The 17,536-nt window shown below is 41.0% G+C and overlaps 4 protein-coding genes across 21 annotated transcripts in view; 2 read left to right on the top strand and 2 right to left on the bottom strand.

Annotated features, from left to right (window-relative positions):
* The first annotated feature begins 1,707 nt into the window (after positions 1–1,707).
* Positions 1,708–5,516, top strand: LOC118423106. Of its 2 annotated transcripts, none has more exons than XM_035831101.1 (4): positions 1,708–1,774; positions 4,121–4,295; positions 4,561–4,763; positions 5,238–5,516. In XM_035831101.1, the coding sequence occupies exons 1-4, from the start codon at positions 1,772–1,774 to the stop codon at positions 5,394–5,396; spliced, it is 540 nt and encodes a 179-aa protein (XP_035686994.1). In that variant the 5' UTR covers positions 1,708–1,771; the 3' UTR covers positions 5,397–5,516. The 2 variants fall into 2 exon arrangements, with proteins under 2 accessions (XP_035686994.1, XP_035686993.1); XM_035831100.1 differs by lacking the exon at positions 1,708–1,774 and adding an exon at positions 2,943–3,621.
* Positions 5,517–5,764: 248 nt separating this feature from the next.
* Positions 5,765–12,526, bottom strand: LOC118423093 (transcriptional adapter 3-A-like). Of its 2 annotated transcripts, none has more exons than XM_035831078.1 (10): positions 12,391–12,526; positions 12,024–12,162; positions 11,074–11,249; positions 10,555–10,758; positions 9,908–10,160; positions 9,306–9,423; positions 8,876–8,999; positions 8,418–8,538; positions 7,198–7,391; positions 5,765–6,499 (listed from the first exon to the last, which is right to left on the bottom strand). In XM_035831078.1, the coding sequence occupies exons 2-10, from the start codon at positions 12,115–12,117 to the stop codon at positions 6,371–6,373; spliced, it is 1,413 nt and encodes a 470-aa protein (XP_035686971.1). In that variant the 5' UTR covers positions 12,118–12,162; positions 12,391–12,526; the 3' UTR covers positions 5,765–6,370. The 2 variants fall into 2 exon arrangements, with proteins under 2 accessions (XP_035686971.1, XP_035686972.1); XM_035831079.1 differs by having other exon boundaries at positions 8,876–8,993.
* On the top strand, positions 12,424–15,469 carry LOC118423091 (GPI mannosyltransferase 2-like). Of its 2 annotated transcripts, none has more exons than XM_035831072.1 (3): positions 12,424–12,568; positions 12,905–14,053; positions 14,429–15,469. In XM_035831072.1, the coding sequence occupies exons 1-3, from the start codon at positions 12,500–12,502 to the stop codon at positions 14,681–14,683; spliced, it is 1,473 nt and encodes a 490-aa protein (XP_035686965.1). In that variant the 5' UTR covers positions 12,424–12,499; the 3' UTR covers positions 14,684–15,469. The 2 variants fall into 2 exon arrangements, with proteins under 2 accessions (XP_035686965.1, XP_035686967.1); XM_035831074.1 differs by having other exon boundaries at positions 12,486–12,564.
* Positions 14,940–17,536, bottom strand: part of LOC118423066 (CNK3/IPCEF1 fusion protein-like) — a 37,540-nt gene continuing 34,943 nt past the window's right edge. For all 15 annotated transcript variants that reach the window (XM_035830974.1, XM_035830975.1, XM_035830977.1 and 12 more), the window contains one exon: positions 14,940–17,341. In XM_035830974.1, the coding sequence (XP_035686867.1) occupies positions 16,961–17,341 (381 nt within the window). In that variant the 3' untranslated portion in view covers positions 14,940–16,960. The remainder of the gene's footprint in view (positions 17,342–17,536) is intronic.

Below are 17,536 nucleotides of genomic sequence, written 5' to 3'. Positions count from 1 at the left end.
AAATATTGCCTCTGACCCAGATAGAAGAAGAAGAACAACTTTATTGCACGACAATTGTGAAGGATACAACGTGTGGCAACTTGTAACGTTACACAGAAAACAGTCTAAATATTGTAAATGCATTTAAGTTCGTGGGGGATTTACTTTCGCGGTAGCGGAAAAATGGAGTGTTCGCGGTGGTTTCAAGTTCGCGGTAACACCATTGACTGCATTCTTAAACTATAATGGGAAAATGTTCCCGATGGTTTTAAGTTCACGGTGAACCTGAAGTGGCTATCGCGAAAATAAAACCACCGCGAACATTTCTTCATTTACATGTACTGTACATAAGTTGCTGATATGTAACAATTCTAAGGAACTAATCTATCTTATGAATGGTAATAGTATAAACAATCAAGCTAGCGTTATCAATCAAGCTAGCATTATGGGTGCTAATATCCTGAACTGACCATGACAGTGTGCTGCGTCAGGAAAGTGTGGCATTGTCTCGTTTGAGGTTGTATATAAATTGACCGACAAAGATATGCTGGGGTAATATATAAATCAATCAAGTGCCTATTTGCGCGCGCTTTAGGCCGCATACACACAATGAAGAAAAGATGCCGTGGTTTTTGAGGTTGGAAGGTTTTGAACACGAATGAGTATTCAACAGTGGTATTCTTCAACATGTCACAGAATAGTGACAAAATCTACATCTGTTAATTGCGCTCTGAACAGTGGCAGTCGCAAATCTTTTCAGCGATTTTTATAGGTCGTATTTTTCAAAGTGGCTATGTATATTTGGCATGGATGTATGCCAGTGTGTGTTCAACATATGTTTTGTATACGGGAAACTGTGTGTTCGCATTGTTATCCGTAAACAAAATATTCACTTACCCAAGCGATGCAGTTTGCTGTGGTAACCCGTCAAGATAGAGGCACATACTGGCATTGTACATGTGCATGCATTCCGTATATACACGGTATACGGCTCAGCTGTCCAGTATTGACCGCTGGCCCATGACTTTCGCTTGCTAGCCTAGCCAGGACGAGCACCATCAAGCAAGCAAAAGTAGTGCGCCAGCGGTCACTCAGCGGAGGATGGTACTCAGGCTACAACAGGACAACAGTTAGTACCTTCATTCATACTTAAAGTTAAACACAGTTAAGATGTAAGCGACGTTCATCTAAATAATAGAATATAAAATTTGATAATGCATATAACAAGTTACGTATACCCAAGTTACACAACTAGGTCCAACACAGTCTGGTTTTCATTCGAGGACGCAGATTTTCTGCCGTCTGTTGCGTTTCCAGTCTGATCAGTCCCTTGAATGGGGCTAAGCCTTTGCTTTAGAATTATTCCCCGAAGTTCTTTTTGTCTCATCCGGGGCACATGTGACGTCATGAGGGTCGCGTGTGTGTAATATCCAAGCAGGTAGCATAAAATACTAGTACTTACTCTCCAAGCAGAGGTTAGGCTCCGGCTGTTTTTTGACATTTTTTAGTCGTTTTTATCGGGCTTCTATTTTGTTACGTTTCTTTACGTCCGCCGGCCACCTCTGCTTTGAGAGCATAAGATAATAGTTTTATCAAAAGCCGGCCTAGGAGTGTGCATGGGCTACCGAAGCCAATGCACACTTCTTTGCCAGCCTTTGATGCTCAGTCCTATGCTACCGTAGGCGTAGGATCTGATTGGAGATAAGATTGTGTCCAAAACACCCGTGTGACTACGTACGGAGGTAGGTTGTGGTAAATGCTGGGACGACGGAAAATGGAGGATTAAGTCAAAATGGTGAGAGGTCGCTTAAATTTCTTACCTTGTTAATCTACGGACGCTATCACTGATACCTACGTGCTGCAGGAAATTGACCAAATAGACAGAAAAGTAAGCTTAAGTGTTAGCCGACCATAAAGTTACAAGGAGGTTGAAAAAAGTCCTTGGTTACCATTTGGAACCTACGGTATAGACTTTATTCTCTAGTACAGTCGCCGGTCGGCCGGACTACGTATATAGGGGAAAGACACGTAGATAAGCACCACGGACAGACACAGTAGAAACAGCCACGTGTAGTGTCACATATGCGCGGTGGAAACAATACAGCACTTTCAAACAGCCTGTCGCGGGCTCAATAATCTTGTGTTGTAAAACGTTGTAGAATATCCCAGTTAAGCCCCCTTTACAAATCAAGAATTTAGCTCGGCCGAGTTGACCTCTAACGCTATAGATGGGAGACATGACCCTGATGGCCTGACGACAAAAGACGCGGCCGAGTCCATCCCTGACTCTTAGGAGGGTGATTGAGGAAGATGTTAGATCATGTTAGCCTCCAAGGAGACCTCCTGTCTGTTATGAGCGACAGAGTCGCCTGGAGGATGACTGAACTGAAATGATGGCATTTGCAGTAACTTGTGGTAGTCTACTGTGATATACCATTCTTCACGCTCCAACGAACAGGCGTTTTACGACGAGAATGTGAATATACTAAACTATATGGATATGCATCTGAAATATCTTACACTGTATGTGAGCCTGGTCCTTTCATCTACTTGTGGATTATGTTATACCTGCCGAATTTGATCTCTAGATTTTGAACTAGGATTAACTGTTATGTTATAGGGTCTTATAGTTACTTATATAACTATTTTTCAGCGACCTATGGGGCCCCGAAATGTGCCTCAATGGGTTTGCAACGCAACATCGTGAAAGAATTTGTTTCAACCAATCACGTTGGATGGTCTAGCGGTTCTATAGGCAAACCGCTGACTTCGGACAATAGGACACAATAGAGCCGTTTTCCCGCCATTCACTCCACGCCCAGGCGGGTCCCAACATGTTTGGACGGTACCATTATGGTACTTTTGCGGGGGTCTATATTTGTTGACCGCGTGTACTTATATCAATATTTGATAAATATTTGATTCATATCTAAAACAACTAGTATTCATAGTGCAAAAAAGTAATTAATGTGTTCCATGTATTATAAGGTCCTGTTCTTACAATTTAATGTTACATTATAAATAAGGAGGTCCTTTTTTCACCTCCTTGGGTGGAACATTGGACCATTCTACATACGTCACGGCCTGCGCGGGGTCTGCTCGGTGATTTGAAGTCTTGTTCGACCGTCAAAGTCACCTGTGAAAGCTCCTTGGAAGGACAAAATGGCAGAATTTGAATCTAAGATGCAAGCTTGGATCAAGGACGAGCAATGTGAAGTTGGGAGGATCCTTACAAGATTGCTCTTTGATATACAGGGGAAATGTTTGGAAGAAGCACGGAACGACGTGAATAGTTTTCGTGAAAGGGTCCGAAATGCTCTGTGTAAAATGCACGAAGCTCACGGCGTCCTCGCACTGGGGCAGGGGGTACAAAAGATTACGTACCAAGATCCTTTCTACCAGTTGGGGTACCTTTACAAGCTTTCTATGCTTTCGGGTCGAAGTCTTTCAAAGGTAATCTACTACTCCAGGGCCATGGAAAACAGGACAATGCAAACCAGCATCACCGTTGTCTGTCTGGGCGGTGGACCAGGGTCAGATGTCCTAGGCGTGTTGGACTACTTCGTGAAGTGTATGGCACACTTCCAGGGCCAACTGAACATACAGCTGTATGACAGGAGGGACAAGTGGGCAGCATGTTGGGTTTGTACAACAGAGTATGGTTTCTAGGTTTCGACAATAGATTATAAAAGGAATGTTTTTTCTGATATATAAATAACGTTTCGACTATCGACTGTTTTGGTTTAGTTTCGACGAGGTAATCTATAGATTATAAACCTCCTTGGTTTCGACTATTTGTTTAGTTTTCAATAAGAGAAGTATGACATGTCTATGTTGCAGCAAGTCTAATGAAAATAGTTTGCTACGTCAGGGATGTTGTTTTTCATTATCAAATAAACGACTTACTGGCCTTGTCTTTTAGTGCTCTGCCATAGTGTTCAGCAGTGAGTACTAAATCTAACTTCAAGCGGTTTATTTTATTTTAGAGATTTTACCACGGCTTGCTTTTCTCTTGTCTTGTTCTGTTTGTTTCACAAGCTCATACTAGATACTACTACTACTACTACTATATGAAACTGTAATTGATAATGAAGAATTGTGCTTGAATGTAAACAATTGTTGATAACATCTGTTACTGCAGGGGAGTCTGAAGACTGCTATCAATGCAGAGCTATATGACGGCAGGATCAGTGTAAGCTTCCATGACTTTGATGTCACCACAGATGACAAGAACAAACCTAACCTTCAGAATGCTGACATCATCACCATGCACTACTTCATGGAGGAAGTGTACTCGGAAAGGAACGAACCGAATGGTGAGCCCACATAAAGATCCATCTCTGACCTTTCAATCTCTTCATGTATCCTTAGTGCATACAATGTACATGTACTGGCAAACGATTATCATTTTTAACATTATTGTATTCCTGCGTAATGTGCGTATACTTACAATTAGCCCGTGGGCATGAAGTTGCAAAAAAAGGTTATTATAAAGCTAATTGGGTAATGATATTTTTTCTGTCTTGTGCCTCGCATGTATGAAACATGTCAAGCAATAAACCTTTATCCAAACCATTGCAGTGGTGGAGTGTTTTGACTACATACTCCAGACGGCCAAACCTGGTGCCTTGTTCCTGTACTCTGGGATGTTCATGTATGGGGCTATAGACTGGGTACATCAACTCTTCAACAACTGTGAGCTTCTGACACCAGGAACTGAACCTCCTCACAGGTGGTATCAAAATCACAGGACCACCCTTACAGAATGGATTCCCTGTATTGAGGTGATTGTTACTATTGGCATCGTCTTTATCTCAACTCCATGTTTAGTAAATTATTTTCTTGCATGATTTTTCAAGCAGAATCAAAAGCAGATCAGAGAAAAGAACTTTACAACAGACCTGAGTCAGCTTACAGATGTTCCCTATCATGTGACAGAGACTGCCATCCTTGTATAGGACTGTTAAGCCATAGCCAAAGCTGTAGGGAGATATCATTGATCACCAATTAGGAATTTCTAAGGATACCTTTATACAAAATGTATATACTCATGCTTGTACTCTGGGCCTCATGATCAATAATACCTGTAAGTTTTCTCTGTTACAAAAAAAATGTACTATAGAAGATTTGTAAGTACAAGGAGGTTCTTTTCAACCTCCTTGGTACAAGATACAACATGGGTTCTATGTACGGCTACAAAATGGCTATGCCACGGATTTGTAAATGATATTGTAGTAATGTCCTTTTATATTTTCCAGGTCAACTTAAATCATGAAAGAGACTTGCAGCTGTTTGATGACATCAAAGGGGACCTGGAACGCTTCTATGATCCGAAGGAAGTTGCTCAGAGATGCCACGGAAAAGTCATCTATCGTCTGTACAGAAAAGTGAACAATCATAGCCACTGGTACTGGTAGTGTTTGAAATGAATGTGTTACTAAACACTATGTTTCAAAACCTATGGATTACAATCTAGTTTTCTACTACTTGTACTACCCGGTAGTGACAATGATGTGTACATGTTTGTATGGCTGTAACAAGACCTATTCAGTGACTACAAAGGGTCAATGTAAACCACTGTCTGGCCAAAGATGTGAAATGTGACCATTACTAGTTACTGTTTAGAGAGGTACTTAACACATATAGTACTACATTGTAATAATACTAAAGACATTCCTACTTAATTAACAAGACACAAGAGTGGTAGGCTTTTATCTATGTTTTCAGCAGTACAATATATACACGTAGAGCTATCAATATAGACATAATACAAACATGATTTTAGTACACTCTTTATTCCAAGTTTTAGTTTTAGAAAATGTCAGCTTTCATCATACACATCTGCTACTATTAGATGATTATGTATTTACCAATCTTTGATTTGTCCAGTACCATTGTTGTGTTATATACATGCTACACAATATTGGAAATGATACTAGCATAAGTTTGAAAAGTTGGGAAACAATACTTTTTATTGTATTTACTATTTACAATCACAATTCATATCTGTTAGGTAGAAAAAATGTAAAAAAGAAAGTCGATCATCATATATTCTATACGATGATATTTGCCATATACTGGTAGTCACTAACTTAAGTAAGCTACTCAAAACTATAGATCTTGTATATTATTAGAGCTTGTGTAATATCTTTTGTAACTGGATTACATGAACAATTTCACTTGACAATGTATAGCATTCAAGTCAGCAACAGGACAAATACAATGTACATAGTTGTGTATCTAGGGTTACCATGTTTTCAAGTCTTAGGTATTATGATGATGGTATTATAACTACTATTAGCTGCAATCTGCTGCTTACATGGTTACAACTTCTCTGCTACACAGTAAAATAATTATACAGATATACATAAGGATATATTGGCACAGTTTATCATGAATCCAGCAGTTTCATGATAGCGTCCCTCTCCTTGAGTGCCTTGACAGCTGCATCCCTCTCCTTTTTGGTCGGGGTTCGTTTCTTCTGTCGTGCTGCCATGATCTTCCTGAAGCAGTCCATCACCTGGTGTACAAGATACATCAGTCAGTATTTCACTCAATCAGGATACAGCCAAATCTACATAAGGGCCACCTGACCACCTTTTTGGAAGTCCCTTAGATAATTTGTCCCATTGATACAAGTCTATAGTTACCAACCATCCACATAGACAAGATTTTATCGGTCTTCCAAGGGGTCTTCTTTGGCAATTTTGAATGACATGAACACATGTCAGTCAATATTTCAGTAATCAGGATACAACCAAATCTACATAAGGACCTCCTGGTCAAAATTGCCACCTTTTTGGAGATCCCTTAGATTTTGCCATTGACCTAAACACTAAGACTTTTGTCTACATTGACCATCTATCCACACACCAGTTATTGGTCCCCAGAGTGGTCTTCGGCAGTTTTGACTGTATATCAATGCTGCTGGCTACAACAACAGTGTATACAGAATAAGGTGGATTAAGCGATTCAAGATGCCTATTTTACAATTACATGTACATTTTATTGTTGTGTGCTCAGCTTACATTTACTTGAAGTTTGTGATGTACTACTTACTAGTATTCATATCAATAAAAAATTTAAACTATACTCCACATATCTTTGTCACTTCATGTAGTACTATAGTATCTATACTCAGACAGTTTCGATGAGACATTACCATACAAATCTCCAAATCAAAGTCCAAAGAGTGCATACTAATCTGTGAATACACACCTCATTGTCTATGACTCTGGCTTTCTGCCTGAGTTCTTGTTTGCGGATCTCTTCTTTGGCAAGTTTGTGTAGTCTCTGTTTGGCAGAGCGGTTGTGTGCCACCAGGGCCTTCAGCTCTGCCTGACGTTTCTTCAGCTCAGACAACACCTCGTCTTCTGTGTCCTCTCCTGCCTGATCTTCCGACTCAATCAACCCTAGAAAAATAAAATATCGAGAATGAAGTATAGTCCAGTTCTTAGTGGCCCTGCATCTAAACCAAGAAGCTGTGAGTTCTAATCCTGGCTGTGTCATTCACTCAACATATAGGCTACTTTACAGGGTCACAGTCCTTAGGATGTACAGTGTTCATGGTGCTTGTGGAAAAGAACTAGGGAAGTTCACCCAATACAATGAATCTGTCATTATTGGTATTGTACATAGAGTCTTAGTGAGGTAAACTGGTTTGAGATCACCTTTTGCACTTATTAATGAAAGGCATCACTAAAGTGTCATCAGATCCTTACCTGGTTATTTATCAGACTTAATACAACAGTGTGTATGTCAGTTCATGTGTGTTGGTGTGTGTGTGTGCATGTATGTGGGTGCATCCTGGTGTGTGTGTGTGTGTGCGTGCGTGTGTGTGCATACCCTGGTTGATGAGTTCCTCCCTGATACGTGCCTCCAGCGCCCTGGTGTGTGTGTGTGCGTGTGTGTGTGTGTGCATGCGTGTGTGTGCATACCCTGGTTGATGAGTTCCTCCCTGATGCGTGCCTCCAGTGCCCTGGTGTGGGGTACGCTGGTGCATACGTGCGTGCGTGTGTGCGTGCATGCATTTGTGTGCATACCCTGGTTGATGAGTTCCTCCCTGATGCGTGCCTCCAGTGCCCTGGTGTGTGTGTGTGTGTGTATGCGTGTGTGTGTGCATGCGTGTGTGTGCATACCCTGGTTGATGAGTTCCTCCCTGATGCGTGCCTCCAGTGCCCTGGTGTGTGTGTGTGCGTGTGCGTGTGTGTGCGTGCGTGTGTGTGCATACCCTGGTTGATGAGTTCCTCCCTGATGCGTGCCTCCAGTGCCCTGGTGTGTGTGTGTGTGCGCGTCTGTGTGTGTGTGTGTGCGTGTGTGTGCATACCCTGGTTGATGAGTTCCTCCCTGATGCGTGCCTCCAGCGCCCTGGTGTGCGTGTGTGTGTGTGTGTGTGTGTGTGTGTGTGTGTGTGTGTGCGCGTGCGTGTGTGTGCATACCCTGGTTGATGAGTTCCTCCCTGATGCGTGCCTCTAGTGCCCTGGTGTGGGGCACGCTGAAGGGGCGACTACTGCTGCTGCGGGGGGAGCTGGAGCTGGCCTCACCCGACTGACCATCTCCCTGGGATGGACATAGAAACATCCATCATGCTGGACTATTACATAACTTTGAACTTACACCCAGGTTGTTCACTATTATTGTATGGACATAGAAACATCATGCTGGACCGTTTCACACATATTTGTACTTAAAGTTAGGTTGTCTAGTATCATCTATTAAAAAAAAAACAGTACTACGTGTTTGTTACTGATGCACGTGCAGAAGGAAAGAAGACTTGCAGAAAATAAAAGCAATTTTAGGAAAGAAATACAGCTTCTCCTTTTTCACAATTTCTGTCTACTAGTAGTATATCTGTGTGCTCTGAATATTAGACAACAACATATTGACATATCCATACCTTTGTAGAGCTATCTATGAGAGAGGTGTCGTCTATAGGAGTCATGATGTTCTCCTCCACAAGAGCTGACACCAGTCGCTGAGTCAGGGGGCCAAATGGACAGTTGGTCTCGGTGTCCCTGGTCCTCAACAAGGAAAAATTTGTATTACAGATTCAAGGTCTTTTCTTTTAAGGATATAAAAAAGGCAAAAAAAGGGGGGAAAAGGATACAATAGCCAACAACAGCTTAAAACACATGCACAACATCACATTACCACGATAGAGCACACATCTCAGAAAAGTACAATCATTGTTAATCATGTACAAGAGGATTCTTTCTGCAGAGATCTCAATTAAGAAATTTTTAAGATTTCCAGAAAGACTCCAATGGGGATGCTTAGCTCTTGCTTGTCATACATGTATAAATCAAAACAATTGGTAACAGCTCTACCTTGACTTCTGAGAGTTGGAGTCTACCTTCTTCAGCATGGCTGATGTCTCAGAGATGTTAGCTGACGAACTCCCCCCCAGGGCAGACTTGGATTTACCCTTCTCATTCACGCGGGCACCTGCAAGACCAACAAACAGGTTTGGACTCATTATGTTATTGCTGGTAACACACATACAAGAAATTTCATCCTTCTTTGCTCTCTCTTTTTGTCACCACCACTTCTTTTTATTCCATATGATCTACTAGACTTTTTTCACTCTCAGTGCCTGTCATAACGATTTAGGGAAAGGCAACAATGTCATTTCCATGCACTTGCAACTGGAACGACAGTTTGATATACTTACATGTTATTTTTCTCTGTTCTCAAACCGTCTACCAATTTTCAAACACTCTATTCTGTTACCAATTTTTGATCTGATATTCCATCCATTTCCTCTTCCAAAGGCGACAGCTTCATTTGCATGCACTTGCAGCTGGCATGACACTTACAGTTTGATATCCTTACAAGTAATTTCTCACTGTTATCAAACCTTTTATCAATTTTCAACCACTTCTTTCTGTTTTGGTTCTCTTATTCTGTCCATTTCCTCTCCCAATCTTACCTTCTTTCTGTTCCTCCAAGAGGTCCTCCTGTGCCCACCTCTGCGTGTAATGTTTCCCTAGAGGGGGGACCTTGTAATACTCAGATTCCTCATCCACTGGCTTCATCAGCTCCTCCAGCACCTTCAGGTCGTCGTGCGTGATGTCCGCCACGTACGGTTCCAGCGACTGCCAGAAACGGTTGGGCGCGTCGTTCTTGGGAATGCGTGGGACGTCCAGGGGGTCGTCTGTGAACTCATACTCCTGCATCTTTTGCTGGAAAAATTCGAGAAAGACCATAGTGTGTTGGTCTAACTTGGCATCGGGAAACATTGATTTTCTCTACCAGCTACTGATTTGGCCTTTGCTATGCTATTTACTATATATTTTCAAGTAGTCGGAACAACACACGTACAACACATTAGGCTTCCAATCACATACTCTGACAATTCAATAAAATAAACTTGAAATCAAGTATATGAAAGAATGTTTAGGTTGAGGACATATTTTGTCCTCCTTAGTATGTAAATCATGCATGCACTCAAGAAAAATTTCAGACCATGCTCTGTATCAATGTAAACTGTGCCAAACAAAGCAATATTTACAAGGAAGACATACGTAAAACATACAAGTACAACACATTTAGACCATATAGCTCAATGCTACAAACCTGTATGTTTGCCTGTTTGCTCTTGGGTCTCCCAGGTCCAGATTGACTGTGAGAGGATGGGGTGGAATGTGAGGTTGAGGCCGATGCCCCCCACTTCCCTGTACTTGAACTTGTAGTCGCTGTGTCTCCCTTGAACTTCTTTGTGGAGGCCTTCTCTTCTGGCCTTCCACGCTTTCCGGAGTGGGGATGGTCCGAGTCCTTGTGCTGAAGAGAAAAGGATATCAGAAAGTCAAGTTGTGTTCTCAAATATACTTAAACAGTAAAGCTCTATGGCCTTTATCCCCTCTGGGCCATACCAGCTGTGCACGTCAGTTTTTTGAACACTGACAGGTAGGGTAGCAGTTGATGCCCTTAGTACTGCTGGACAGTCAAACACAGCAAACACATACGCGTGCACACAAACACAAGCGCATGCACATGCACACGCACGCACACACATGCATACACACACACACACACACACACACACACACACACTCACACAGGAAAACAAGCTTTCACAACAAGCACTATACTCACCACTTTCCCCATGCTGCCTTTCTTGTCCTTCCTGTCCTGCCAGTCGATGAGTACTTGTGTTTCTCCCTCCAGTTGTCGCATCCTTTTAGACACGGAGGCCAGCAGAGTCTCCAGCTCCAACTGGATGGTGTCCAGCTCCTCCTCTCCTATTCCCTCTTCTTCTGTTCTGGACAGAACTAGGGAGGCACAGAGAACCTTGTTCATCTAATCTGTTGCTTGGGCAGAACTATTCTAGCAAGATGATATATGACTTATACACAATAAGTACTAAAAACTGATACACACAAACAAGCACAAACACACACAGGTATGCTGGCATGCACACTTAAGTGCCAAAATGCACGCATCACACACACGCACACACACATTTCAGATTCAAATATACCAAGCTATTTGCATGCAACTTCACACACACTCACTCACAAGTGCGGCATTAATAAAAGAAACTGTATGCACTGGAGGTTCCCTCAAACATCTCTTGTAACACTACATTCTAGTACATGTATTTCTACAGAAAATCTTATGATGCACAACATTTTGATATTTTTTTTGTGACACCACTTAATATTTTTTTTGTGACACCACTTGTTCTGCATTTGTATATAGACACCTTGATGCAATTATTATCAACATCATAATTAATATCACCCAGTAAAACATAATGATCTTGTACTTAATTAATTAATTAAGCTACTGGTGGGTTTTTACCTTAAAATGTAAAATCTAGCACTGCAGCAATAGAAGAAAAACAAAAAGACGAGAAAAACGATTGGTACAGATTCAGAGAATAAAACTTCCACCATGAAAACGGTGGTGCGAAAAGTGGCTGAAGGGCAGCAAAACTGGTAAGAGGTGCAAAAACGACCTGTGAACAAGCAGAAGAAATTGTAAACACAACAACAACAACAACAATAACAGTCCAAGCAGATATGAGGAACTGGCTGGCTTACTTTGTGTGAAGCGTGGACACAGTTTGGAGTGGTCTACGGGTTTAAAGTCGTGGAACTGGAGTGGACACTCCTTCTCTGTCATCTTCTCCCGCATCTTGGCTGCTGGGTTGGTCCACAGGTAGCAGAATCACACTTGTATCTGACAAAGGGAATTAGCATATCAGAACTGACACCTCGTGCCCCCCTCCCCTGCATAAATTACCTAAACAAAGACATACTAGAAACGAAAACAAATGCCCGATTTTTGACTTATCTATGGCATTTTGATCAACTCTGGTTCATTTGAGAAGACTTGCAGATAGTTAAGCTTAAAATGCATCGTCTAAAATCCCGATAAACTATTAAATGCTGGCAGAAAAATGCCTACCTTTGCTGGGCTTTTTGGCTTTCCTGTAGCTGATTATGAGTTCTCGTGTAAATCTCGCGTGAATTTGCGAGACTTTACCCAAAAGGTCACTTGGGGTCAGGACTGGAGGATGGCAGGATACGAAGAAGAAGTTGTCAAGTTTGCCGTGTTTTCACGGGTTATGCTGATTCTGTGGCAGGTATTTCTAATCTCAGTAGACATTTGCTTACATGTAGATAACATAAGTGCATAGCATGTCTTACCCAAAGTATGATAGACGCACAAAACGTGTCGTATTTGCTAGAGGGGTGTGTGTGTGATGATCATGGACCACCTGTGTGGCTGTTGTGTTTTTGGATTGTAATTTAAAATCAGGATTTAAAAGTGAGGATAGGTGATGGCAGCCTCCTCAACATTCTAAATCAGTTGCATCAAGGAAAGAATGGCACATGGGTTAAAATACCAGACAGTACGTAACTGTAATGTTAGCACTTGGTACTGCTGCTGGGATTGTGACATGTCTCTGTCTTTTCAGATGGTCAGCAACAACCTGATCCCAGACCATGATGCGGGAGTCTTCAACCCACCTGTCAGACATCCTGTAGGAATTGGGGACCAGTTCATGGATGTACTCTTCGGTGGCTTCTCACATTGGGACTCCGCACACTTCCTGTACATAGCAGACAATGGCTACACCATTCAGAAACATTTCGCCTTCTTCCCGTTATTCCCAACCACAGTGAAAACCGTTTCAGAGACCGTCCTCTTCCCACTGCGTTTTTTCATGAATGGCCACAGTGCACTACTTGTTACAGCTGTTGCTGTGAATGTGCTGTTCTTTGTAGCAGCAGCATTTGTGCTGTTCAGACTGTCCATCATGACGCTACATGACAGACAGCTGGCCCTAAGGACAGCGTTGCTGTTCTGTATCAACCCTGCCGGTATCTTCATGTCGGCTGCGTACTCTGAATCGTTATTTGCCTTTGTGAGTTTTTACGGGATGCTAGCCATGGAGCGAAAGCAGTATCTACCTGCAACCTTATTGTTTGCATTGTCAAGCACAACCAGGTCCAATGGAATTGTCAACTGTGGGTTTGTTGTATTCTTCACAGCAAAAGAACTGATGTCCAAATTGAGACTCCCTTTAACAGAGTTCAGTTTACAAGATGTTCTGTTTATAGTATTAAAATTGATATCAACTGTTTGTTACATATCAGCTATTCTAGCACCCTTTGTGGCATTCCAGTATCATGCATATCATCTCTACTGCGGTGACTTTAAAAGAGAGAAGGCTCTGGTTCTGTGGCATCCTTTATTTCCCACAGACAATGAGGAGTATTTGCCACCAGGAAGTACCACCATCCCCCCATGGTGTAACTGGACAGTCCCCAGTGCATACTCCTACATACAAGACTCCTTTTGGGACGTGGGATTCCTCCGCTACTATCAGCTCAAACAGATCCCGAACTTTATCCTCGCTGCTCCGATGATAGCACTGTGTGGATTTGCTGTTTACAGTTATTGTAGAGTCAACTGGAGTCTCTGTAGAACACTGGGGCTGGGTGCTGAGAGGAAGGAAGATGATGAGAAACCAAGAACTGGTTTCAACAGTCCGCAGGTGTTTGTTTACATCGCCCACCTGAGCTTTCTTCTACTGTTTGGTGTCACCAACATGCATATACAGGTGAGTGGAATATTTTAGACTTTCAAAGGTAGGTGATATTTTACTATCCACCAGCCACTTTGTTTACCCTTAAGGCCACTTCAAAGTTATTTGTTGCTTTTCGGAAAAATTGGCCTGACAGGTCGAAAAAAATCTTTTTTTCAAAAGGTCTGGGGTGAAGATATGCGGCATCTACTTGGTGTGGGCTAAGATGAGAATGCTAAGAAGCATTTGATTTTGCAATACCAAGTTTTAATTTGTTCTCCTTTTCCTTGAGTAGTGAACCAAGAAATTTTGCTTGTATCCCTTTCCAAAAGTTGGTCAAGGCACCATGATAATGTATTACAAGTAGAATGGTTGTAGTAACCAATTGTTGTCCTTTTCTCTCCTCCCCAGGTAGTGACAAGGTTCCTAGCTTCATCAAGCCCTGTTATCTACTGGTTTGCAGCCCACCTCACCAGAGATGATCCTCAGCATTCCAAAACAAACCCTGCTGCATCTGAAAATACTGTGTACCCAACTAACCCAGTGCTGCAGCAGATTCACAACTGGAAGTCAGCTAGAAGAACTACCCAAGCAGTTCTGGGTTATTTTCTTTTCTATAATGTTGTTGGAGTTGCTCTGCATAGTAACTTCTTCAACTGGACATAGTGACTTTGACTAGAATATACATGTGTGATGTATACGGTTACCGTAGTTAGATGTCAGTGTTGTGCAAATGTAGGTACTACATTTTGTTGTACCTGTTTTGTAAAAGATGTGTAATTTTCATAAAAAGGTATCTGATTCTGTTGCATTGTGTCCATAGTAGGCTCCACAGTCCAAGGAAGTTACCACAGGTTTGTAAATAAAAGAAATACTCAGCCACTCTGAGTTACATCAGACTAAAACAACAATATATTATACATTGCTTTTTTTATTTCTGAGTATACAAAGTACACAGTCAAAGGTATTATTCTGGAAGAGTCTTAGTTAACTGGTTGTATGTGTTACGACTGAATCCAGGCATATACTGAGGCACAACACAGAAGTGACACATGCTGTAATTTAAGGCAAGGTGCTTCATCAATAGCATTGCAAACATCTTTTTGGTCCAATTCATCTTTAAAGTGACCTAAACAAATTCAAAGGCAACTCTAATAAATGGTCTTTGATTTTCATGGTCTTATCAGATACCTCACAATTGCTTTGCAAGCCATTTGGGCACTATGATGTGATGTTTTGGTCTTGAACTGTTTGGATAAACTTATAAAGAATGAAAGGCTGAAGGAATTTTGAGCACCAATCTTTTTTGTCAATTCTACCTCCTAGTTGAGCATGGCTGAGATGTTAACAAAATGCTGTGAAATAGCTGAAAGAAAAACATTATTGCTGGAATGACCCGATGAACAACTATGACCAGTATGAGTTGGCCTTGACAATGCAAATCATTAAACATCATTCATTTGTAAGTTTGAGAATGTTATATTTTCCATATCACTGATGAATAATATAGGTACACAGATGAATATGAAATGCGTAGTATGTAACCCATCATGCCAATCTGGCATGTATCACATTGCTGTAGTACTTAATACACATAAGCAGGCACTATAGGCGTGTGATAGTTTACGTGTTCAATGTAGTTCAGGCACATGACACAGTGAACCCTCCATCCTTCTTTCTTAGTTCACTGTTACCTTTCTCAACCCTTCACCATAATCAAGGAGGTTCTATTCAATCTCCTTGCCATAATTTATAAAACCACACCCATCACCTTTTACCTACTGTCTGGTAGGTACAAACCAAGATGGAACAAAGGGGGGCAGAAGTTTTTTCCTGCTTAGCACTTGCGGGGAAAACTTTTGCATGCTTGAGCTTTGTAAAAAATCAAAGTATGGTGCAGAATAACACAGTCATGCATTTGACACAAGACTACCAATACTATCAATGGTTGTTCCATTCTTATTTGACCTACCAAACAATTTCCCCGACACCATACCATTTAACACCTGTAATACACCCTACAACACTACCTAGTCTTGCTCTCAAAAATACAAACCTCTTCATTCACAAAGTGCCTAAAATACATTGGATTAATATGCACTATTCACATACATTACACAATTTTTAAAATCATATATAAGGTACTCTCTCTGCTAAAATCAGAGCCATTTAGGCTGACAACTGGAAATGTTTATAATATCACAAACCAATTTTAAACACCAGAGTTGAATAATTTTTACACCTTTAAAATTTTGCAAGGACATCAGCTTCTGATACATAGGTTAATATTCATCAAGTATTTACAGATAACATAAAGATATACAACAATGTAGTCACACTCTACAAGTATGATAATATTAATAGTGGAAAACACATTTATGCATAACATCAAACACACTTTTACATTGAAGTATCTGATTAGCAATTGTATTGTATGGGTTTCAGTTTTCAAGAAATGTCATATACTATCTAGAACCAACAGGGCCTTTACAAATGGTACATGTTGTATTTCGAAATGATTATAAAGTTACAACTGAAAAGATGTGTTTAAAAGCTGCCGAACTATGTACAAACCTTACAATCTGGTTGCACAGACTTTACAGATATTACACTAATTTAGTGTATCAAGATTTTATCAAGATTAAAATTGTTAGGTATCTGTAATGTGAACATGATTTTTATGAATAGAATAGGTACATGTATATGGAAGGAAAAGTAAGTGATCCATAGATCAACCAGTCTCTATCTTTTCTTTCAAATATCTTAGAATATTCTTTTGTATATTTTAGTATATTCTAAATTTCCTAAGCTCACAGGCTTAGTCAAAATTGCTTTTTTTTAGTAAATTTGATCTCTATCATCTTTGACATTGTGATAAGTTAGAAGTTCCTATTAATATCATGCTAGTGCCTGTAGTTTCAAACTGAAAAGGTCCAGCAGTTTTTAAAGGCTTGTACTGGAGTAACTATCATCCTCATCATCATCTATCTCAGGTAGAGGTGGCTTGATGCCAGCATCGCTCTCTATTCTGTCCAGATCTGTGCTGAGAGGACGTTTGGTAATGCTCAGTCTCTGGGTCATTTCTTCAATTGGTCCTTGGCTATTTCTGTGGATAGAAGTCCTTGGCTTTGGTACTGGCCCTGACTGAGAATTGTGCCTAGAACTAGTAGAAGGGGGCCTTTGTGGAGGGTCTGCCCCATCTTTGTGTTTCTCTACATCTTCCAGAATGTGCTGATTCTGGTCCTTCCAGTCTTGCACTTCTCTTGATGTGAGTTGTGGACTCTTGAGTAGTCTGTCAATGGCCTCCAGGTTTCCTTCTTTATCCTATATTGTGAGAGACATGAAACTCAGTATTTGGGGCAAACAAAGAACGGGGGTTCTACATACAAAACTGTTATGGAGTAGAAAACTGTTGCCAACTGAAACAATGGATTTCTCAATTGAATTGTTGTTTACCTCATAATCTTTGTGTACAGATTTCTATGCCAGTATTTGGGTATGGTTTATTCAAATATGGAT

This window comes from Branchiostoma floridae, chromosome 9 (assembly GCF_000003815.2).
Source record: "Branchiostoma floridae strain S238N-H82 chromosome 9, Bfl_VNyyK, whole genome shotgun sequence".
NCBI classification, from domain to species: domain Eukaryota; kingdom Metazoa; phylum Chordata; class Leptocardii; order Amphioxiformes; family Branchiostomatidae; genus Branchiostoma; species Branchiostoma floridae.
This window is presented reverse-complemented; position numbering and strand designations above follow the sequence as displayed.